The sequence below is a fragment of the Perissodus microlepis genome, chromosome 15, assembly GCF_051167445.1.
Source record: "Perissodus microlepis isolate ML-2025 ecotype Zambia chromosome 15, ASM5116744v1, whole genome shotgun sequence".
Classification (NCBI taxonomy): domain Eukaryota; kingdom Metazoa; phylum Chordata; class Actinopteri; order Cichliformes; family Cichlidae; genus Perissodus; species Perissodus microlepis.
In genome coordinates, this window is record NC_140475.1 from 25,663,729 (window position 1) to 25,687,941 (window position 24,213).

At 44.1% G+C, this 24,213-nt stretch overlaps 1 protein-coding gene across 9 annotated transcripts in view; it reads right to left on the bottom strand.

Annotated features, from left to right (window-relative positions):
- The window catches only part of LOC146372278 (pleckstrin homology domain-containing family G member 3-like), a 38,007-nt gene that overhangs the window by 5,501 nt on the left and 8,293 nt on the right, over positions 1-24,213 (bottom strand). Inside the window, exons 2-20 of one of the 9 annotated variants that reach the window (XM_084952629.1) lie at positions 20,031-20,151; positions 19,739-19,913; positions 18,344-18,480; positions 18,126-18,177; positions 8,992-9,464; positions 7,361-7,470; positions 6,652-6,721; positions 6,522-6,568; positions 6,252-6,402; positions 4,775-4,906; positions 3,977-4,159; positions 3,790-3,882; positions 3,617-3,703; positions 3,503-3,536; positions 3,303-3,404; positions 3,191-3,223; positions 2,792-2,802; positions 2,325-2,579; positions 115-207 (exon numbers count right to left, since the gene is read on the bottom strand). In XM_084952629.1, the coding sequence (XP_084808755.1) occupies positions 115-207; positions 2,325-2,579; positions 2,792-2,802; positions 3,191-3,223; positions 3,303-3,404; positions 3,503-3,536; positions 3,617-3,703; positions 3,790-3,882; positions 3,977-4,159; positions 4,775-4,906; positions 6,252-6,402; positions 6,522-6,568; positions 6,652-6,721; positions 7,361-7,470; positions 8,992-9,464; positions 18,126-18,174 (1,923 nt within the window). In that variant the 5' untranslated portion in view covers positions 18,175-18,177; positions 18,344-18,480; positions 19,739-19,913; positions 20,031-20,151. Of the gene's footprint in view, positions 1-114; positions 208-2,324; positions 2,621-2,791; positions 2,803-3,190; positions 3,224-3,302; positions 3,405-3,502; positions 3,537-3,616; positions 3,704-3,789; positions 3,883-3,976; positions 4,160-4,774; positions 4,907-6,251; positions 6,403-6,521; positions 6,569-6,651; positions 6,722-7,246; positions 7,471-8,991; positions 9,465-10,546; positions 10,610-11,740; positions 14,219-18,125; positions 18,178-18,343; positions 18,481-19,738; positions 19,914-20,030; positions 21,888-24,213 lie in introns of those variants that run through there. The other 8 variants (XM_084952630.1, XM_084952632.1, XM_084952634.1 and 5 more) reach the window with 8 other exon arrangements.

The window sequence follows — 24,213 nt, forward strand, 5'->3', positions numbered from 1 at the left end:
GACCACCTGCAAACACCCCCCACCCCTCAAAATCAACAAGTACTGACAACCCAGAGATTGGGTGATCTGGAGATGGCCTCACAACTGCAAGTCAGCGGACTGAGTGTTACTTACCTGCTTGTCGGTGCCACCTGGCTCTTCTTCTTCAGGGAGTTGTCCATTTTCTTTGTTAGAATTGTCTGAAGAGATGCTGCCTCCCTCTGTCTCCTTCAGCAAAAAACAAACAGAACAGGAAGTCAAGAAATGCTGGAAGAAAAGAAAAGTTTTTATAATATGATTTAAAAAAAATCAAACCAAGAAGTCATTAGTGTCGTTCATGGAAAAGCTGCTTACTCAGTTTTAAAGAGTGTCTGTTATTATTGTGTGAACTGAACCTTTATTTATTACATGATACAGAGCAGCCATCAATGCAAATCAATGCAACAGAACTGTGAGAGGCAGCAGCAAATGTCCAGTTCATCCAACCACACCTAGAAACGCGGGATCACCAATCGTATTCATGCTCACAGCAATAAAGACAAAGATGGATGTAAAGCTGCAGGACGAATGTTTGAAGAAGCTCCCAGAGAAAAAAAAACAAAACAACTTTTAAGCTTTGCAAAGATAAATAGCCAAAATCAGTCAAAGAGCCGTTCTCATTCTTTAATACGACAGGAACAGTTTTTGGGAAGTCCTTGTTTGTTTGTTCTCCAGAGTCGGGTGTTTCAGTGCATACAGACAACCTTCGCTTAGCAAAAACATTTGATCCAAGGAAAACTGTCAGTGTGCCTCATTAACCTGCTCACATTTCACATTTCTGTTTACAATAAACAACTTCTAAAGTCAATGTCCCCAACTGAAGGAGGCACTGAAGGAGACACTGAAGGAGGTACTGACGGAGACACTGCAGGAGGCACAGAAGTCAATGAGATTATTTCTCAGTGTGAAAATGTAGAGCACTCGTGTTGTTGGAAAACATAACAGAAAATGCTTTTGTGGTTAAAGGAGGTTGTTTTTCCCGTTGCTGTGGAATAATGTGCACGCCCGGGATTGCTACAATACAGCGCTGGTGTCCTGACCTGGTACTAATGTCGTTCAGACATCAAACTGATGTCATGATCAACAAACCAAATAATGTTCCAGACACTGACCACAGTATGGCCTTCAGTGAAAAGATTATGGTGGGCAGCTGCAGGCTGAAGCACTTTGCATGAGGTATGTGGCATGGACCTGTTCTTTATTTCCACCTTTGAAAAGCAAACATGGGACATAATATTTGGGCAGCTGGCTCAGCGACTTTGGGCTGTACAGACACTGTGAGCTGCATTCATATCAGCAACCAACCTAAAAACAGGACCTGGTCGCTCACCTCCTCACACAGACTCTCACAGACTTCTTCCTAAGTTACACCTGTTGGTGTGTGAATTAGCTTTCTATTGTAGGAAACATCATCTTCAAATGTTTTGTTTTTAAGCACCAGAGTATGTATTTATTCAAACAGCAGAGGACCCAGGATGGAACCTTGTGGAGCTCCACGTGTTAGCTAATCAACTAGCCATCAGAACAAGAGCATACTGCTTGTTTTTAAGTCTCTTATAATGGATTAGAACTAGTAGAACTCTTAGGTCAGGTGATAAGTTGCTTCTGATTGTTCCTAGAAGCAGACTAAGACACAGAGGTGACCGGGCCTTTGCAATTGCTGTGCCTAAACTTTGGACCAGTCTGCCTCTTCAAATGAGGATCTCTCCAACACTCGACATTTTTAAATCCTGTCTGAAAACACATCTTTACTCCCTAACTTTTAACTGTGACTGAGTTTTTGCTTTGTTCTCTTTGTGTCTTTGTCTTTGTTTCACTTTTTAGTTTGTACAGCACTTTGGTCAACTGTGTTGTTTTTAAATGTGCTTATAGATAAACAGATTGATAAGATTCACAGAGCTTAGGACTTTAGAGATGATGACTGAGGTCATGAGTGCTCATAAAACCTCAACATCTTTCTGATTTGATAGATGTGAGGTTTTAACAAAGCTAGCCTAGCAGTTTGCTGTTGCTTCCAGTCTTTGTACTAATCTAAGCTAAACCTTTTGCAAAGAAAGTGACCCATCTGAAACAATCTGACTCAAGGAAAACAAAAAACAATGAATTTCATCCAAACATTGTCAGTTCCTTTAAACGCTGCCCCATGTGGTCACCCTGCGGTAGTTAAGTGTGTTGAACCCAAGCATGCAGCTCGGCTGGTGTTAGATGCCCATGCAGCAGTTACTTTGAGCTCCACAGCAGCATCCTTGTAGCACATTACAGGGGCTGCGGGCGATGAAGACTGGGCTGGCACCGGAAAGCCTCACCGTCCCCGCGGCGGAAAAGAAGGCCTGGACAGTGACGTGCCAGCAGGAGATGGCAGCGAGCACGGAGCTGGCAAAGTCGTCTACCTGCTTGTCCTCCAGCAGAGCATCATCCAACTGACCCGCCTCTTCCACGCTGCACAGCAGGCGCTCTAGCGAGTCCTTCCTGCTGCCAAGCTCCGCCTCCTCCTCCGTGACAGACTCCCCCAGCATGCTGCTGCTGACGGCGGCCCGCAGAGAGCGCCTGTCATCTGAGCACTGCAGGACGTCACACACTATCATGTTTCTGCTTTCTAAAACTAAAATGTGGCTCTGACAGCAGGACTGAGCCTCAGTAACCCTCACTGAAACATCGCTCATAAGAACACATCAGAAAGTTCACAGATTCATAAACAGAAGAAAACAGAAGAAACAGTCTTTAAATCTGAGCAACAGCAAGCAGGCGTGTGTTCAATGAGTTTGGGTCTTACCTCTAGGAGCGCTGAGAGTCCAGCAGGGGATTCAGCAGAAGAACAAGAGCAAAAAGATTTGTTAGACACAACAGCTTTACCTGTGAACATCTGCAGCTTTAATCAGCCCAGAGAGCAACAGGCCTCAGAATCCTCACAGTGTTTTCTACCACGCTAACCCTTATTAGGTCCACAGAGTCCAGACATTTTATTGAATTTTGACTGAAATCAACATCTGCAAAATATTATAAGAGATAACCTAGAGGTCCAAATGCATGTCTGAGAAGGAAATCTAAAACCTGGGCAGAATACAACCTAAACAAAAACGTTCCAAGAGAAACTACTATGAGGACAAAAGTCACAAAAGTGGACATACTGATCAAAGATTTATCAAAATCGATTTCAATGAAATGTCTTTACCTTTGTTGCTTTTCAGGGTTTGTTTGATTGGCTCTGCAGAGGAAACAAAACTGGTCATTACACATCAATAACAACAAGATACCTTGATCAGTAACCCAGGTAATCTGATTACCTGACTGTCGGCGGCCCTGACGAGCATCTCGTGGGAACTCGTCAGAGTGGCAGGATGTGGCTTTCTTCAGGCGCTCAGGACTGTAACGGTACTTGGAAGGATCTACAGGGAAGCAACAACAACACAGAGGAGCATTTCATCACATCCTTATTAATCTTTGCTTTTATTAATCTTCTACAGCAGAAGAGATGTTTACTCACAGATGGAGTCCATTTCCAGGATAGCTTCTTTTGCCTGAAACACACAACTAACCATTACTGGTGTCTGCACTGGTCACCTGGAGCGATATGGGTGAGTATACTGATGTTTCTGACCTTCTGTGGGATGATGGCTTGGTGGTTTTCCACAATGATGCGTTTGATGTGATGAGCCCAGAGCTTCTTCTCCTCCACCGTCTTAGCCTGAAACATTAAAAGACAAGAACAGGGAGTGAACTCCGATCCTCTCAGGCTTAAATCTGTTGGCTGGCGGGTGGAGGTCGACTCACCTGGACGGTGTGAGGCTGTTTGGGGTTTTTGTAATGCATGACGCTGAAACTCAGGGAGTCTTTGGCGTTTTCGTTGAGCGTTAGTGTGGAGCACTGAAACCAAGAGACAGAACTAAGAATCAAACCTGCACTTAAACCAAAGACCTGAAACCCTGCAGCTCTTAGATGTTTGTCTGCTGCCACTCACAGAGATGTGCGTCTTGTAGACATAGTGCTCGCCGCGACGTTTGGTGATGAGCAGCACCCGGTCAAAGAGAAAGAGCGTTCTTTCATTTCTGGCTCGATGGACCTTGAAGTTTCCCTCCAGAACCAATTCTCCGTATGTGGTGAGATCAGGACCTTTCCAGTTTAGCAGCAGTGACTGAACCTCCTGAAGAACCAAACACAGAAACACTCAGACACTCCTGCCTTTGGTTGTTTTGGTTTGTTTTTAAGGAAGGAAGCCCTGAAACAACTTTGTAGAAAAAGAAAGTTCAACCTTTCCAGATTTAATTTCCTTTATCAGAACAATTCAGTGCAGGGCTTCCTGTTTGAAAATGTCACCACTGGGAGCAAACTCTCTCTAAACTGTCACAAGATGTCAGAGCTAATAAATAGTTCTTATCTGGGACACGCCTCTCTTACATTTACCTTCTGATAAGAACTTCATCTGCACAGCCTAAAAATAGGAATGTATTCATTTAAAGTTATTTTCTATAATAATAATAATGATTATAATAATTATGTATACTTTATTGATCCCAGTGGGGAAATTCCTCTTTGCATTTAACCCATTCACCATTGGGCGCCCGGGAAACAGTGTGTAGGGACGGTACCTTGCTCAGGGGTACCTCAGGGTAGCCGTTCAGTGGATTCGAACCCCCAACCTTCTGATCATGGGGCCACTGCTCTACCTACTGAGCTATCCCTGCCCCAATATTTTCTTTTCACTTTATAGCCATAATTACAGTGTGTATAGAATAAACTTTGTTTTGCCATTAGTTACCTGGAGTCGGACGGCGTGTTCGTGTTTTCTCTTCATGTCATTAATGTACCATGCCACTCCTGTCATAGTGTAGAGGGCCTCCTCTACCACCTCATAACCGTCATCCTCTGGGTCAAAATGCTTCTCTATCTCCTAAAGAAAACCATTACAAACACCAACAAATCAGAATAAAGTCATGTTCAGTTTAACCCGTTCATGCATGAATTATGACAACCTCAATCTGGATATTTTTCTTAAGTATTTTTATTCATCTTTAGGCATGAAAAAAAAAGAATTTTGAACTTCATTATTTTTTAAACACTTAGGTGGACAACTGTGTATGGAGTGACACATCAGTGTCTAATGTATCAGTGTCTAATGTAGTGGTTTATGTGCAAGTATACCATCAACACTGACACAAATACCTGAAAACAGCCTTTGAATAGCTGTCCACTGTAGTGACCACTATGCATGAAAAGGTTAAAACATACAATTTTATGCAGATGATACCAATTTATTTATGTAAAATGAAAGAGACACGATCACGCTGTAGCTTCAAACCCAATAACCAAAAAGTCTGACAAATATTCCCCAATACATGCTTGAAAGTATATATAGTCTAAAAAATAAAAGAAGACTCCCAAAAGGTTGATTCTGTTCATCTGGACGCTTTCAGTGGGAGAAATCATCACTTATCCAAGTGACTTCTTCAGTCTCAGCTGACTGCATGTTTCCCCAACTTTATAAACAGTACATTTGCACAATAACTGAAATGTTCACTGAATGAACAATGGGCTGTGAGGTCAGTTCATTGATCATTAATATGAAAATTGTCATGACCATGGATCAACAACCATTAATCAATGAACACTGATCAAAACCTATTGATCAATGCCATGAGTACCATTCACAGAGAGTTCGGGGATGGCTGCAATCACAGCATTGTAAGATGGTGACAGATGTACCTTTAGGCCCCCTCCTCAATTCAGAGATGGGCTTTCCCTTTTCATGTGGCCTCCTTGACTCCCCGCTCAAACCAGCATTCCTTCCTGTCCATGATGTGTACATCCTCATCATTAAAAAGAAGACTCCCTCAGTCTTCTTTTTAATGAAGACTCCCTCAGTCTTCTTTTTAATGAAGACTGAGGGAGTCTTCATTAAAAAGACGACTCCCTCTCAACCCAAACCAATCATCCACATCTGGACATTTTTTCCAAATACCGTGTATATCCACTCAAACTTCACTTATGTGTTGCTCATATAGTTGTCAGTTAGTTGGCTAAAAAAATATAACTAAGAAGATAACTTCTGCTTTCACAACAGGAAATGTCTGAAGACACTTTAACTCTGACTGATCCTCCGGGAATCCGTGTGAGTCTTCGTGTGAAATGTGATGTAAACGTGGCCTTAGACATATTTGCTTCATCTCAGTCCTCTGTTCTATTTCTACAGGTTTGGATGCAGGTGTAACTGGTTGTCAGGTGTGCTGGTGTGGTACCTGTAGCAGCAGGTGGTATTTAAGGATCCTCTGAACAGGTTTGAGCAGGTATGAACCCAGAGGCAGCGAACGTTTAAGCGAGGACTGGCGGTCCCGGAAAAATTTGGCAAGAGATTTGTTCCTCATGCACTCCGTCAGCGCCGCCACCGAACTGCAACAGGAGAGAGGAGACAGACAAGTGTGGACAGGTCAATGTGAATGAGACAAGGTTTTTAAAACGTGCTCGAAACCTGACGTATGGGAAAGCAGTACAGCTGCTGTAGGGCTTACTTTGGGTAGTTGGTGCAGTACTGTGTGTAGATGTCAAAGTACTCGCTCTGAAATACAACAAACCAAGACTTTTATCAGCCGCTGCTTGTACGAACCATCCTCACCCAAATCCAATCAGATCTGGTCTCACCTTGATGACAAAGCACCTGGCGATGGCGACGGGGTCGTTGTCACACTGGTCGAGATCCTGAAGCAGCTCGCTGTGAACAGGAAACACTGTCACCGTGGCGACCCCAGCAACAACAACGCTTTGCATGTCACCAGGAGCAAACCAAAGGAAACCTGAAGTTTTTCTTTCGTTTCAGCAGTTTCCTTGGTTCTTACTTCAGAGTCTGAACCCTAACGCTCATTTTAATATTTCATGATGTTCTTCTGATGTTTTGGAGTTTTTACCTTTAACCATGAAGGCAGACAAGAAGGAGGGAGGAGAGCAGACGAAGGACATGCAGTGAAAGTCTCTGTTACCTTCTACTCGAATGACTCGACTAACACTAAACCAAAGGCTGACATCATGGCGGTCATGGTTATTTTTATACATACGATCTGGTTTGTGTTACGGTGTTCGTCTGTGGCTGCACCGTTCAGGAGTGAAAATGGGTGAAACGGTTTGTTCATATTTAACCTGCTGAATCGTTCCTAAACATGAAGGCACTCAAAGTCACAGCAAACAGAGCACTCCACATGCTGTGCAGCAGGACAGCGCCGGTCTGCAAAAGCAAACTCACCCCTTGACAGGAAACAGAGAGCGCTGACATGGGGGAGACGTAACATCAACGTTAACCGTTTTAGACAAAATATCGTGCTGTGATAATGGACACATTAAACTTTATCTTCTTCACCTGTTGAACTCGTAGATGTCCTCGATGTTTCCAAAGAGAGCGCAGACCAGCTCAGGACGGATCGACAGATCCGACTGGTCGGACTGATCGATGATGTGAGCCAGGTAGTCCTGCAGGACAGGAGGGAGAGGTTAGTAGAGTGGAAGGAAGGAAGGAAGAGACAAGCAGGGAAGAAGAGGATAAGAGGAAGTGACAGAAAGGTCAGGGGTCACTTTTTAAAAAGCTCAGCGTCAAATAAAACACCCTTTAAAATAAACTGGAATGTTTCCATTTCTCCAACAGGAGCCAGACTGAACGTTCACTGAGCTATACCACAGTAATCTGATTACTTCTGGCTTGATCAGAGATGCTTTGTTTGATTAAATATATATATATTCCATATGTTTGGTATTTATTATTGAGGTAAGTACATAAACACATTTATTGTTTTAAATAAAAGTGATTACGTATTTATTTATGTTTATTTTTATAAACTGAACTTTAAAATCTGTGTATCAGTTTATGTTTAATGTGTCAGAGTTTACTTGATTTTTAAATATTTTAAAAATGGCGAAAACTCGTATGTCTGATGTGTTTACTGATTTCATATTAAATATTCTATCTCACTTACAGCTTTTTTAGGAAACCTAAAACTTGTTATTATTTTATTATAAGGGCAGGTCTTTGTTATTCTCTGAAACCTTGGTAAATAAATCATAATAAATATCTGTTGGAGTATTTCTGTCGTATCCGTTGCTCCTTCACTGGTTTGTTTTCCTAAGTTTTTTAAACAGCCTGGTTTGATTGAGTCGTACTTCAGACACTGAAACAGGTGCGTGCAGCTCGGTGAGCCTGTTACATAAGCAGCTAATCCCATCACTGCAGAACGTCTTAGCTTGTTAATTATAGTCTGACACTGAGTCATGGCCGGGGTAACGACTGACATCGCGAGCTGTCCTCTGTACGTGGAGACGCGTTCAGGAAACGTGTATGTTTCACGAGCCCAAAATCTTCAGACTAAGAAAAATGGGTCAGTTTTTGTCCTGCGTGCTTTCAGAATAGAAATGAAATGTTTGAAGTTCAGACAGTTTTACCTTGGTGAGTTTAGATTAAAACTAAAGGATGAGAAGCTCATGCGTCAGCAGCTTAAAAACCAAAACCCTGTCCAGCTCCATGGTCACTGATCATCGTTTGAAAATAAGACGCCGAGGATGGAAGTGTTTCTACTTCATGTTCTACACCATGGAAACGATCCCGGGATCATCCACCGCCACCCTCTGTGGACATCCAGGTGTTTTCATGAGATCACAGACTAGACTTTCAGAGAAAAGCTTAGCGCCTGAAGTTACTTTAGAGTTAGCTTCAGGCTAAAGCGTCAAACCATCAGCGAGCGTGATCAAAGCAAACCTGACTCGTCCTGAACCCGCCGCTAGCGAGCAGCGATCGATGTTCCAGGTATTCGGCAACAGAATTCCAGGAACTCAGGAGATGGTCCTGAGTTAAACTACCAATGAGAATAAAGGATATGGTTGGACGGGTGGCTACCTAGGCAACCACAACAACCAACCATCCACATCAGCGACAAATTTGAGCCCGTAGAGCCCACACCTGTTCCCATGACACCTATAGGGTCACACAGTTAGGTAACTCACCTCCACGATCATGCGCAGGTCTCTCACGTACATCCTCTCTGTCTCAATGATCTCCATGACGACGCGGTCTAGGTAGGTCAGCTGAGGGTTGGGCGCCATGCTGGCGCGGATAAACGGTGAAGCCGGCTGTCGGCGGCTCAAGGTACGACTCGCCTTCCAGTCTTTGTTGTTGTTGTTTTTGTTGTGAATGAAGCTCCGCCCCTTCCTGTTGGGTTGGGGGCTCGACCCCTGGAGGTCTGCAGCGACCTCCTCGGGGCTCAGGTTAAGGTTGATGTCAGGGTCCGAGGAGGAGCTGGTGATAGATGAAGGCAGGGCGAGGTTGTCGTCTCTGGAGGATCCAGACCCGGAGGACAAAGTGGAGATCAGGCTCACGGGGCGCCGGTAAGATGCCAGCAGGTCGGAGGAGTCGGAGGGTGTGGACGATGGAGCACGCTCATCGCTGCTGATGGAGGTGGTGGACAGGCGGGGGGACTCTGAGGAGGGGAGGGAGAGAGATGATGTCACTGATAGCAAACTTCTACATCATCACCTTTCACAATAAAAGCACTGAGGTTTTTCCACTGTCAGAGTGAGGGCAGACTTTCACAATAAAAGCTTGTGTAAGGAGAAGTTAGAACATGATGAATGTTTGTCCGCAAAGACAGATAAAAAAGTGTGTTATTTTGGTCCTGGAGGCTGAATTCACTTTGAGGAAACACTCACGCCTCACATCCACAGCTGCAAACATCTGGACAGGTTGTAGCCTATTAACCACACCTGAGGAATGTCAGGAATCCAAATGTGTTTAGATGTTTTTACAGTGAAGAAACAGTTTGTACTTGGTGTGAAGCAACTGAACGAATGAGCAACATTTCAACATGTACATGCTGGCTGCTTGGCTGGGAATCAAATGTTCAGGAACTGACTCATCAGGTGGTTTGAGCTCCGGGAGTTTCAAAGTGAAACGCCTCAAACGCCCATTTCTTCCATCAACCTATAGTTCCTCTGGCGTCCAGCATAGGCAGCAGTGAGTCAGTCCCCATTGACTCCCATATTAACATAAACATGTTTACAGCCTGTAAACAAACACTTTGATCTATCTTCAAAACACCTGTAGTCTATAACTCACCTGTTTAGTGTATGAAGACTGAGAGTTTGCATTATCAGGGGCGTGGCCGCTATGACTTACAGGTGCATGGTTACACAGATGGGTGTAGCTGCTAGCTGTCTTATTTGTGCTGTTTTGTCCTTTAGGATGAGTTTCATGATATCATCGTGACAATAACAACATGGCTGCTGTGCAGTTACTTGCTGATGCTGGCAGATGTTTACAGGTATGACACTGTGAGAAAGTGGAAGCTACACATTTGTGTTTCATGTATGTAACCAGATTCTTGGATCAGGTGTTCAAGCATGGTCCAACCAGCCAATCACAGCAGGTTCCCACAGACTCTTTCAGTGAAATCAGCATGTAGCAGATCAGTGATAGTCATTGATTCCTCTTTGATTAATTGGTTTAGCTTCATTGACAGATTTCTGGGAATCGCATACTGAGAGATTTGGTTGGCGCACGTACCGGCTAACCAGTCCTCTGAGGGTTTGGCTAAATATCTGAAGAGCAGCGACACCGAGAGTCCACCTGAGACACAGACACACACATTCAACATGTGGACGACAACAGTAAGACAGCAGAGTGCTCCTCAGACAGGAAGTTCCTGCTGCCACGGTCTCTGATGTTCCCGTTAAACATGCACAGAACTGTCAAACCTGACTTCAGAACACAGACAGAGCATGCTCCCCAACAGGTGGAAAAGCAGGCACACAAAGGCAGGGGGTAACCAGCTTTGGACCTGTCCTCTCTGCTTCGCTGCACACAGATTACAAACTGCACTTGAACACAACAGCAGCTCAGGTCTGAATCATTTCAAACGGATCCTCTGTCCAATACTCAACAAACTCAGACACAAACACAGTTTCCTGAATTTCCTTCAGAATAAAAGTCAGTTAAAAGCCTTTAATGTGAAGCTGTGGGTGAAGTAAATTAACCCTGCAGGACTTTCAGCGGGAGGATCAGACGGACCTCTTCCGGCTCCGAAGAGCAGCTCAGCTGGAGGGTTTCACGCTGTGTTCACTTCACTCTCCCACATGACAGGAATCTCAGAAGCCAAAACACAAATCCTCCCTGAGAGGGAACACAGGAGAAGGAGGAGGAGGAGGGGAGGAGGAGTGCGTGTTTGAATGAAAACAGCTTCACACACACACACACACACACACACACAAAGAGTGGTCCGTTAGCTCTTTGGCTTCCTGCCATTCTGCAGCCAGGGAGGCGTTTACTCACCAGGCAGGAAGGGAGTGAGTTTATGGATGTGATAAGAGGCCTGGTGGGCCAGTCACAGCTCAGAGTTTACATTCAAACACCTTCAAACACACACAGGGTTGACCTTTGACCTCTGCAACCGTTGGACCAACAGGAAGAGCAGCTTTTCTAGGACCCTGACCAGAGTTTGAAACCAGAATAAAAACTCAAACAAACAAACATCTGAAACCTCTTCACCTGCTCTGTTTAACACCTGTGAAGAAAAACGTGTTTGTTAAAAAAATAAAAAATAAAAAATTATCCACTCCGCTCATAGCTTTAACACTAATGAGCTTTATTCAAACCTCTGACACTAGAAAACAGAAACAGTCTCTGAGACCTCACTCCATCCAAAATGCTGCATCAGGAAAAAAGTCTGAGATTTTCAGGGACCATCTGACGGCGACTCACCAAACCAGCGGCGCACAAACACTCGTCTGAGCCGCCGATCCTCCTCCACACTCCTGAAAGAGATCTTCACCTGTTCCTCTGAGCAGAAACACCTGACCACAGCTACATCGCCTCCTCCTCCTCCAGTCAGACTGCGCCACATGCTCCTCTGATACCCCATTGAACCTGAATGTTGGCCTCAACAAACGTCCTCAAAAAAGGCTCAAAAACAAAAAGAGGATGAAAGAGAAGAGGTTGAGTTTTCCTGCAGCTCTAAAGTGCCCTGAATGCCCCACATGTGTAAACTGTGACTGCAGAGCTGAACAGAAACATGAGGAGGAAGAGGAGGAGGAGGAGTTACAGGAGGAGAAAGGGCAGACATCAGGAGGAGTTGCTGAGGGGAGGAAAAGATTTAAAAAGTGAGGAAGATGAAGGTCCTTCCTCCTCTCTGTTTGGGTTCAAATGAATAAAAAAAATATATATATAAAAAAAAGAATCGCAAAGAAACGCTAGCAGAGGGAGGGGCTACAAACTGACCTGACATGAGCCAGAAATACACTAGAGGGCGTTACCGAGCAACCACAGAGACTCGGGATCTGATCAGAAACATCTGAACAAACACAAGAGCTCACGATTTAATGATGACATGCAGCAACACAGACACAACAACACGGACACAGGCAGCAACATGGCAAAACAGACACACAACAACACAGACACACAACACAGACATAAACAACACAGTCACAGACACACAACAACACAGACACACAGGCAGCAACAAGACATCACAAAACACAACATTACGGCAACAGACATACAGGCAGCAACACAACAACATGGCAGAACCTCGCCGTCGGCTCTGATTTACTCGTCGCTCGCAGGTTGGCCCTGCCCCTCTGGACAACTTTAATCACTGTACTCGACTGAGTGCCTTCCTCTTCGCCTCCTCGCACACTTTCTCTTTAGCTCTGTTCAATGGGACCTGAACTGCAGTCTGAAGATTACCCAGCTGCACCTGAACTCATCACTGATGTCATCCGTTTCTGTTCATAAAAAACTTTATTAGCATCATCATTTATTTTAGGTCCTCTTTTATTTCATTTTAAAGAGTCACATGTTTACTGGGGACGGAGCCTGAAACACATCACTGGGTGTGGTTTCATTTCAAATACAAACGGAGCTCCGCCTTAACCTGCTAGGAACTGGCGTCCACATATTTGGACATCACATTTGTGGGATGTCTAGACCAAAATAATACATTTTGCTCTACAAGGGCTTGATATCCAGGTACGAAGACAGTATACTGCCACTGTTCTATCAAAATTTAAAATGAATGTCATCCTATGGCTCTCATTTCTCTCAGAAACAAAAATCAGGTAAATGACAGCAAGCTGGGCGGTGAGGTGAGCACCATAACACGTGCAGGCCGCATCAGGCGTCAGGGTTCACCGCCTCACAGCAGGTCTCAGCACACTCACACAGGAAGTAAAGGCGCCCTCCTCAGCGACCTACACAAGTTTTAATTTTTCAAAATAAAAGTCTGCAAGGCACAAAAAGACATCTTTTTCAGTCTGACAATGATGTTTCCCGTCACACAGTCTCTCATCATGTCTGTCTTTTATTATTTAAAAGCACGATGACCTAACCTGTTTCAGTGTGAGCCTGACATCACCACGCTGCAGCTGAAGGTCACAGGTTAGCGTCTGTGGCAGAGGAGCTGGAACTTTCTGCGTGAATCTGTTCTCCTCTTTCTCTGGATCACAACAGATGTGTGATCGTGTTGAAACTACAACACGGACCACAGATCACCTGACCTAAGTGATGCTCCATAAGTCACAGAATAAATTGTCTCACCATTCCTGCAGAGATGATCTGGGGGAACTCATTGCCTCCATTGGTCAGAGGGGCCGATGGCGCGATATGGCAGCCTCGCTTATGTCAGTCTGCCCCAGGGCAGCTGTAGCTACAATTGTGCTTTGCCTGCACCAGTGTGTGAATGTGAGAGTGAATGAATAGTGGAATTGTAAAGCACTTTGGGTGCCCAGAAAAGCGCTATGTAAATGCAATCCATTATTATTATTATTATTATCCCCTCCATTTCCCAGCTGACCTGAAGTAACCACAAACCCTGATCAGCAGATGCTGAATGGAAACACAGCAATTCACAGCGTTTCCATGAATCAAACATCCCTGCAGCCACGAGACGTTTAGGGTGTGAAAATTCAAAACATATTATGGAAATGGAAATGCTTTGAATGAACATTTACATGATCTGAGTCACGTTCGTCCTCTCCAGCACGCTGCGTAGCTATGAATAATTGGACATCATCTTCTCCTTGTCGCTCCTTCAGCTCAGCGAGGTCAGAGCTGAGATGCGTCTTACTTTCACTGACATTGATGGCTCAGCTCCAGTTTGAATGTTTTTATTCCTCCACCTCCTGCTCCTCCATTTTGTTTCGGTCTGTTTGTTTGTGTCCTGAAGTGTCTTGGGGGGAGGGGGGGGGGGGGGGGGATGCTGCGGGATAATGGCCAACTGTTCTTGAGACACAACAGAGCCGTTTAACCACAGCGTCTCGCCATGATGCCACAGACACACGCCACTTGTAACCAGCAGGGGTGGACAAAGTATCAGGAACAGGAACAGATCAGTGCTGCAAGAAGCGTGACGCTGTGAGTCGTGAACGGCAGAGTTACGGTTTGTATCATACAAGAAACGTGTGAGAGGAAACAGTGAGTGAAGCATTCATCACATTGAAGGTCCTGATCTGTGCAGCTTATCCTCTTTTAGAGGAACCAGACGGGACAGAAACAATCTTGATCTTCCTAAAGATCCTTCAAACCTCACACAGCTTCAGCCCAATGTACTAAAACTTTTTATTGTTTGCTGTGATGAAAGAAAAATGTGTGAGTTCAGACAGCAGGGGTGCTGCTGCTGCACAAGTCAACATCAACTAAAAACCTTAGTTTCCTGATATGTTATTTTTATTTTGATTAGGTTTTTTTAATCTGCAGACGAACACAGTACAGGAAGCTGAAGAGCTGACTGGCTAAATCTGTCTCACGTGTGGCGTTCCACAGGGTTCAGTCCAAGATCCTCTGATGTTTCCTGTTAAAATATTTCCTAATGTAACACTCAGTACTTTGTTTTACTGGTTTATAAAAAAAAAATCTGACATCTGAGATGACTCATGATTGGCTGCTTTCACACAATAACTTAGGAAGTGGTGTCTGAGGATATGCATCACTTCCAGTCAGAGTGCTGAGTCAAACAGCAGGTAAACAAAACATCTTCCCCCTCTGCGGGGAAGAGAGTAGGATTAACGTGGAGCGTCATTGTTCCTGCACACCTCGAATGCCTCACTCTAACAGAAATAACCCCTCGTTTCCCATAAGCCCCTTTCACTTCCTGAACCCCGACCACGAGCACGGAAACACAATCTATAATCTGTCGGTGTGATCGATCAGCAGCTGCACAATGAACAAGTACAGTGACATTTACACCTACAGATTAATCATCTCCTTATTGATAAGCATGTTTCCTCAGCTGGAGGCGTGTGTGTGTGTGTGTGTGTGTGTGTGTGTGTGTGTGTGTGTGTGTTAATCTGGAGTAATGGGGATTAAAGTTGTGAGTTAATCCATCACAGATTACACACTGGAAACAACAACAGGAGAAGCAGAGCTGAACACTGTGGACCTGAGCCACTGTACAAGTGAGCTCACTTTAAAACACCAGCAAAGTATAAACTACATTCAGCACAGTGGCCATACTCTCAGGTACGCCCAGGACTATTGGCCTCACGTTACCTGTTACTCAGACTCACACCTGCTGATAAACAGCTTTATTTGACGTGTTTTTCTTAGCTGATGTCGGTGAGCCTTGTGGCCAGCCGTCACTCACTTCTTCCGTTTTTAATAATCTGGGTAAACGTTGATGTTTCACACTGTGATGAGGCTTTCAGTGATTACCGTGCTCAGGGTTTCTGTTATTGAAGAACTTCTCTGATGTTCCAGTTTATTCATGTATGAGTATTTAGGTCAGTCGTCCACCGAGACAAACCTGCTGCACACACACTGAGGTCTGACATACAGCAGCTAGCACATGTTCATACCAGCGTTTCATAAACATGAACATGCACAGCTCTCTGAGTTAGAGCTGTGGGACAGACGGCCTCACGCTTACTCCACTGTGTTTACAGAGAAGTTGATGGTCCACTCTGATCATCACCGCTGGTCTGAGGTGTTTGATTCTGTCCATGATGGACCAACACCTGCACTCTGGTTATGTCTGTTCCTCTGGGCTCTGTTCAGGTGCAACTGTGCTGCCCTGTTCTTTCACAGAGGAGAGGCTATCTCCTGTGAAGTCCTTCCAAGCAGTCGTACCCGTTCAGTCTGTTTCTCAGAGTGCTGTCATGAACTCTGACCTCAGAGTAGCAACGATGTGCTGAAGTACGTTGTAGTTTCTCCACCTCAGAGCACGTCAGTAAGATCCAGCGAGTGCGAACAGCCGGACTCCAAACTTCACCTCCTCACACACAGGAGCCAGTCTGAACCAGCCCTGTGTGGACCAGAACTGCCTCAAACCAGTTTAAACAAAGCAGCATGATGATGTCATCGCGATAACCCCACCACCTATCTTATGCAATACATCAGCTGGTTCCCATAGTGATTAAGAGGCAGGTGACTTGAGATCATGTTCAAGTCTGACACACACACACACACCTCCTGCTGTGGTGTGTGTGTGATAATTCAATAAGAACTACTCGGCAGACTGAATCTAGAGTCTTCAGTTCCCATGATGCTCTGGGGCATGGCTGCCACATTCAACTGGTTTGAATCACACAATCAGGTTTAATCAGCATGTTTTCTACCTGCTGCTCCTACACGGAGTGATTTGATTGGCTGTTAAACAGAAAGGTAACCTTCACACAGTTGTTTCTACAGCTGATCCAAGTCAGAGACCAGATTCCTCTACACAAACACAAACAGCTGAGTCACCTCTGAAAAAAACACATCTCTCAGCACTTCACCCTTCACTTGCAGAAACACCTGAGCTTTGTGCTGAAACTCTAGAATCCCAGCCTACCTTAAAGGGAGCGAGAAGCAGAACCCAACAGAGGATGTCTCCAGACCGAGTCTCCTCAGGACTGCCAGGTCTCACTGATCCACCTGCCGCCCTGATGCCAGGGGGTGGAGCCTAATCTAATTAGCCTCAGAATAACGTGGAGCACCAGATGCCACGTGCTGGTGACTGACCTGCCCCACCCCACCACCTGCCCTCACACACACAAACACACGTCTCATTTTGATATCTTAGTGAGGACATCTAATTGACATAATGTTTTCCTGCCTAAACCTAATCATAACCCTGACACTAAAACTGCATTCTGAGTCTCAAAAATGTCTTCAAACCCATGGGGACAACCGTTTTGGTCCTCATAAGTAACTGTTTATACAAAGACACACACCCTTACCCCCCCCCCCCCCCACACACACACACACACACACACACACACCCAGTCTCTTTCATTTCTCTTTGTTCAGGTTTAGTTTTAGAAACCTTATCACTCTGATTTTTTATTTATTTTATTTGTTATATTATTGAAAATCAGATTATTGTAAATATAAAAAAAATATTAAATGTTTTAATTATTTATTATAATTATTTAAGTTATTTTTTCTTTTTATTTATGTGGGACCTTTATTTATGTTATTGTATTTTTTTTATTTATGTTTTTTCACTTTTTCAATTCATTTTAATACTTTTACTTTGCGAACTATAATTTTGTACATTCAGTGTTCTTCATTCTCAGGTTTTTACGTTATTGTTTACAGTCATTAAATTAATTATTAAAAGATTAATTTGTTTTTATTATTGATGTTTATTTTCTTTTTATCATGAGTTGGTGAATGTTTGTTGTTTGTGAACGTGGCTGATTTTAATCTCGCTTCTGCTTTTTCACTTTTTGCTCTCCTGCAGCTCGGAGCACCGCGCCTCGAAGGACGCGGCGTTGGGATTGCAGCTTCGTGTGCGTGCAAACAGGAAACAACAGGCCTGACGTCACTCTGGGGACAGACACCCTTTGTCCTCCAACAGTGCCGCCGGCTCGCTCCAGCACGCAGAAGAAAGACGCCTCACATCCACTCTCGCCAACAAAGACTCATCTGTGGTTGACCAGGACCAGAATCAGGACCGGGACCAGAACCGGGACCAGGAGATAGTCCTCAGGTCCACCTGAGGGAGTCTCACAGGGACACCATTCTGCAAGTTAAATAAAGTTTTTGCCAACTGGAGCAGCTCCAGAGAGTGCCCCTACAGAACGGGAAGTCCAGATGCGTTCAGGGAGCTCATAATTTAAGTCAGAACTAAAACCAGGGTCCAAGAGGAATAGGAAGAGCGTCTTACCTTCATCCATGGGGAGATCTGAGGAGGAGCAGAGAGATCCTTCAGGCATCACCTGCAAGCATGCGCGCACGCACACACACACACACACACACACACACACACACACACACACACACACACACAGGAGACTGATAAAGACCTTCAGCTGTTTAACATAAGCGGCAGAAGTCAGTACGTGCATCATCGGGTGATGGAGGAGGTCATGTGATCAGACTCACCTGAGTGTGCAGAGTGATGATGAAGGCAAAACAGAAACCGAGCAGAGCGAGGATTGAAGAACCGGACCGACAGAAACTTGCATAGACGTCAGGAAGTGACACGATTCAGAGTTCACCCGTGATGCATCCACTGATTCCTGTGTGATGATTTTATGTTTAAAGCTTTTGAAGCTTCCTGTTCACAAACTTTTTACTGCTCATCTGACTGTCCACAAACTCAAATATGAACATAAGCACCAACAAATTCAATTAAAAATAACTTAAACAAAATATAATATAGTAAATAATTTAATTAATGACTTTATCATTTCTTAGGTTAACAAAATGACTTGTGTGAAAAAAAAAAAAAACAGGATTTAGAAATTTATTTATTCAATGAATTCAAATGTTTACTCTTAAAATTCCTACAATACATAAATGAAATTTTTAATCATTTAATCTGAAGTCTTTCAGCTAATTTCAGTTATTGGATTTGGTTGATTTGATGAATCTGGATTATTCATCAGAAATAATTCATTAATAAAATGATTAAAAACAGAGAAAGTCTCAGTTATGAATTTTAATTCCTCAGGCAAAGAGACAGCATGTGCAGACTGCGGCACTGCGCAGGTATGAACCTTGGATGGTTTCCATGGTAACACATGAACGCGCACTGGTCGACTTTCCTGACATGGTTTTCCAGGTGAGCCTGATTTGAATAAAGTTTCGCTGTTTATAACCTTTAGATGAAAAAAAGCTCAAAGTGTTTATGAAACAAACACAAACAACCAAACATAAAGAAAAAAGGCAGCAGCGAGAATCAGCTGTGATCTGAGCTCAAAGCTTGGGCAAAGCGGCTGTTTCCTCCGCGCGGAGCTCCGTTTAAAGGCGTCTAATTTGGTGTTTTCTGATTTTCTCTGCAAACACAAACATGTCTGAACTTGATCGTGTACTTTTTCTGAAACATCTGGGCCCGTCGTTGTTTTCGGCTCCTCGTGTTTCATCACACAGTCTAATCTGGACCGATAATCTGTGAGCAGTACAGACTTGCTCCCTGGTCTGACTGCTCCGACCGACAGCCGTAAAAGTTGAAACATCCAGGAGGAGACGCGGTGCCGTAGATTTGAGGTGCCCCCGCCCTCATCATACCCCCACCCCCGAGTGTCTGTAATACGATTTGCGTTGATCAGCTCATCTTTAAATGTGAAGATTTCCTAACGGAATTATGACTGAGAACCCCACCTACACACTACGTGCCTTTGCTGTGATGAAGAGGATCTGAGCTGAGCCCGGGCTCTTCCTCTGAGGCAGAACACTTCCGCGAGCACAGCCTGGAGAGTGACCCGGAGCCCAGGCAGGACTCGGAGCTGCTCCCGGAGGAGTTTAAGAGCCAAAAATGTGAAAGTGTGGACTCACCTCAGCCTCCTTTACAGCCGCCACAGCCCTCCAGCTGCCCCCAGCACTTTACAGGAAAAATAAACTCTGCAGCACGGCTTCCTTACGGTCTGCGCCGACTCCCGCTGCGCATGCGCACGCGCTCCCTTTGAAAAGTAGAAAAGCGACTGAAACTGCGCTGACGCGTGAAATACACCTGAGAAGCGGAAGGTGAAAGAAATGAAAGAGAGACAGACACACACACACACACACGTGCGTTAATCAGTAAGAAGAGGACAGAGGAGAACAGAGAATTGAAGGCTGAGGTTACTACCTGTCAGCGCAGGTGCCTCTACATTTGGATGGACCGAAGGTGATAAGCTTAGTGCTGTCCCTGTTTTACTGGAGAATGTTATCAGACATCCAACATCGCCATAATGAAACACATCAGAGCTCTGCAGGTAAATACAGGAGGCAAAATAGATTTGCATAAACGCGGCGTGTCATTCAAGCAGCAGCAATGGAGGCTGAAAACGAGCCTCATCTGCATTTCTGCGTCATCGATTGAAAATACGCCGCAGAAGAGATCAGCACAACCTCGTTCAGCTTTCAATTTGAAATCTGTGTGTTTCAGTAATATTCAGTTATCCCAATCACAGCAGCACAAACAAATCATATCAATAAGAAAATAATTCATGAAGTAGAATAGCTCAAAAAATAAAAACATAAATAAATATGACAACCCCGTCAAAATAGTTAAATCTTAAAAATGAGAGAAAAAGGAACACACGCGCACAGACACACACTGTAAATGTGTGCACGGATCCGACACACCCAAACTGCACTGACCACTCGGGGGCAGCAGAGCTCCACAGCACCAGAGGAACCAAATCTGTGCACTTGTTCATTACTGGCTTTGAAACATGTTTGATTTTGATGTATTCGTGTCTGTGTTTTCCTGCTCGGTGGACTCGGACCCTCACAAATGTTTCCTCTGATGTTAGTAACTGTTTTAGTGCAGCAGGCTTCAGATCTGCCGATTAGTGAACTCAGACACATTCATTCAGGTGGAGATTTGAGTCAGTGACTGCTGTGCGAGTCTGCAGATGTCTGTGACTCACAAAACCGTCAGTTACAGAACAGCGAGCCTAAAACGAGTCCCGACCTGTCCGAGGGCAGAAGAACAGCTCGTGACTCCGGCAGCAGCAGTGTCGAGTGTAACGTCTGAGAGCGCAGGCAGAAAAGTTTTCACCTCCGTTCTGGAGTGCAGTCTGACATGAGGCAGGCAGGAGATTTGGTCTGATTAAAGTGAAATCCGCAGGCCGAGCTCTGGATCTCGACCCTGACCCACATCCACGCCTGTCACCCTGTCTGTAATCGGTCCAGACTCGACTTCCTGCAGCTGCTGGTTTCCACGTTCTTCCACCCCATGATGGCTCTGGGAGATGTTCATTGGCTCCTGGTTCAATCTGATGTTTCAGCGAAGTTGCTGAAGGACAGTGCTGATGTGACTAATGGAAGGAGTTGTAGTGATGATGCGAGAGGCGGGGTTTGGGGCCAGCTGCAGGTATGTATGGGCCTGAGAGGAACACCACAGAGAACACAGTTCGAGTCATCGATGTAACAAAGGAGTGAAAGAAAAAGGCAGTGCTACTGGCTGTGACAGGGGCCCAGACTCAAAGCCGTCAACGCCATGCGTATCATATATGTTTTAATACATTTTTGAGACTTCAACATCATTGGTGTGGGGTTTGTAAATAAATGGCACAACACGTTTTAGGTGATAAATTGCAGGAAATATGATAGAAATTAAGGTTTATATAAGCAAATTTGTTCTATCAAAGCCACATTAAGAAGATTTATTGATCCTTCTGAGAAATAACAGTGGTAATGTGCAGATCACAGCTGTTGTTTCAGGACAAAATGCCGCTGTACCTTTTGAGTTAGTGAGGTCGTACTTTCGGTTTTAGTAACAAGGAAGGAAACGATTTGTCTTTGGACTCATAAACACAGGGTTGATATCAGGGTGAGGACGATGAAGAGATGGTGCAGAAAGCTTTGTCTGATCAGAAGAAAAATAAAAATGTATTAGTGGATTTGTGCAAAATGAAATGTCTGGTAACGGACAGATGCAAGGTTATCGATGGTTACAGCCTCATGCATTAACGAAGACGGATGACGTATCACTGTGGGGCTGATCACTTTGTTTCACTGACTCATCTACATGAGGCATTCTTAGAGGGGACAGCAGCCTGTTATCTCCACACATTTTCTCAAAATAGATTTTAGAATTTAATATATAAATTTGAACCTTATTCTCAAAATTATCAACAATATTATTTTTTCTCAATGTGACCCTAAGAGTCAGCTGTAATAAATGCTCAATCTTCATACAATTCGAATGTTCTGGCTTCACGGGTCAGACTAGAAAGGGTCTGAGGAGGTATCAGCAGGGAGGCAAAAACTGTTAAATTTTGATAAGGTGGACTGTTCAGTGTGACAAAGTTGCAGGAGAACAGGTTTGATTCCCTGGAGGCAAACACAGAGGGCGGTGGGGTTTGGTAGACAGGTAGAGCATAACAAAGCTTCAGCATAACAATAGAAACTGAGAGAAAAGAAACACCAGCCCCAACTGGTCACAGCAGATGGTCCCCCCTTCCTGAGCCTGGTTCTGCTGGAGGTTTCCTCCTGTTAAAAGGGAGTTTTTCCTTCCCACTGTTGTCAAAGCACTTGCTCATGGGCGGTCATACGATTGTTGGATTCATCACGTCTTCCATTTTGGAACTACGTTTCTATGGAGGACCACAAGAGCCATGCGCATCAAAAAAAGAATAAATTCTGCATTTGTAAATTCATTTTTAAATTCCAATTTAATAAAGTGATTTTCAAAATGCTTTTTAAAATGGCGATTCCCCTCCTTATTTCAAAATCCATTTCCCTTTCCTCTTTGCTCAGGGATTAACATTTAGATTAGCAGCTAGATTAGCAACTTCATTTTAAAAATCCTGCTGCAATGCAAATTAGCCACACCGTGGGATGTAAGGAGCTCTCAGCTGTCTGCCTGGATTTTTCTATCTCATAGCTTTGCCCTGCTAACAAGCGTGTGCAAAGGCCGTTCAGCCTCGGGATTTACACTCTGATTGACATGGATATGTGAAGAATGAAGGGACCCTGCAGCGAAATGGAGAGTTGAAGCTCTGACTGTGCGCCTCTTTACTCAGTCTGACCACCTGTTGAAGGTAACGTACTAACATTAGCATCACTGCACGTAGCCCTGTTATTTTAAGGTAATCTATGGCAAGATATCAGTGCAAAAATTCGCCACTTTTCTAACCCGTTTGGTTAAGAAATAGCGTAAAAACTGCGTTTAATTATTCAAAAGGCCATAAAAAACGGCGTTTGTCCCGACAGAATGCTGTTTTTTACGCCACAGACTGGTTCCTTGAACGCCCCATCTGAGTGGCATTCTTTGAACGCCGCTTTTTACATCACTCGGCAGAAAACGGCGTTCAAAGACGGATAAAAACAGCATTGTTTTGTTTTTGTTTGTTTTTTTACAGCGTTCTGTGTCAGCGTTTAAAACGCCTTTTTTCTTGAAATTATGCAGGGCAGTCCTCATGGTGCCCTCATCCAATTACTTTCAACAGATTTCACCCAATCAAAGAAAAGGAAGTGCAGACCATACTAATTCATTACAGATTCACCTTGCTGCTAAGTGATTGCCTATTCGGTACCAATGTTTGTCACAGTATTCACTTGTATTATAATCTCACTATGCATTTTGATATGTTTAAAGCATAATCTAGCAAACAAATGACAGAATGCTTTTTCTGAAACCTTAACTGTGTCTGTTACGACATCTTTTTTTTTTTAACTTTTTTTTTTATTATAATTTACAACATTGCCGAAACTGACCTCTCAACTGTTCAAATGAGCTCAGGTGCCCATTCCTCACAACATGACACAGTTTATGAAGCCCGCTATTTGACCATGCTCTGAAGCCAGAGTCTTCCACAATAGGAGAAAAACCCTGCAGGGAGGAAAAGCTTGATAAAATTGAAATTTCTTTTGGAAGACCAAATGATTGTTTGATTCTACGCCAAATCTTTAGTGTGACCCTTGTCCATTCCCCCATATGCAAATTTTTAATTGAAATGTTAGAAAAAAGCAGGGATTCCAACGATCTTTCGCATTGTCTTCTCAATGTTTAGCCACTGAGTTTCAGACAAATCCCGCACCCATACAGTCAGGGGTCTCATCTGAGCTGCCCAGAAATAATATTTCAGATTTGGAACAGCCAATCCCCCCTGCAGTTTTGACAGTTTTAATGTCTGGACTTGATCCTTGGGCCTTGCCATATAAATTTGGGAAAAAATTTTATCTAAATTATCAAATGTAGAGTTGGGAATGTTAATAGGCAGCATTTGGAAAAGGTATAGAAGTCTTGGCAATACATTCATACATATACTCTCTATCCGACCTAAGAAAGAGAGAGGCAGGACTGTCCATCTCTCTAA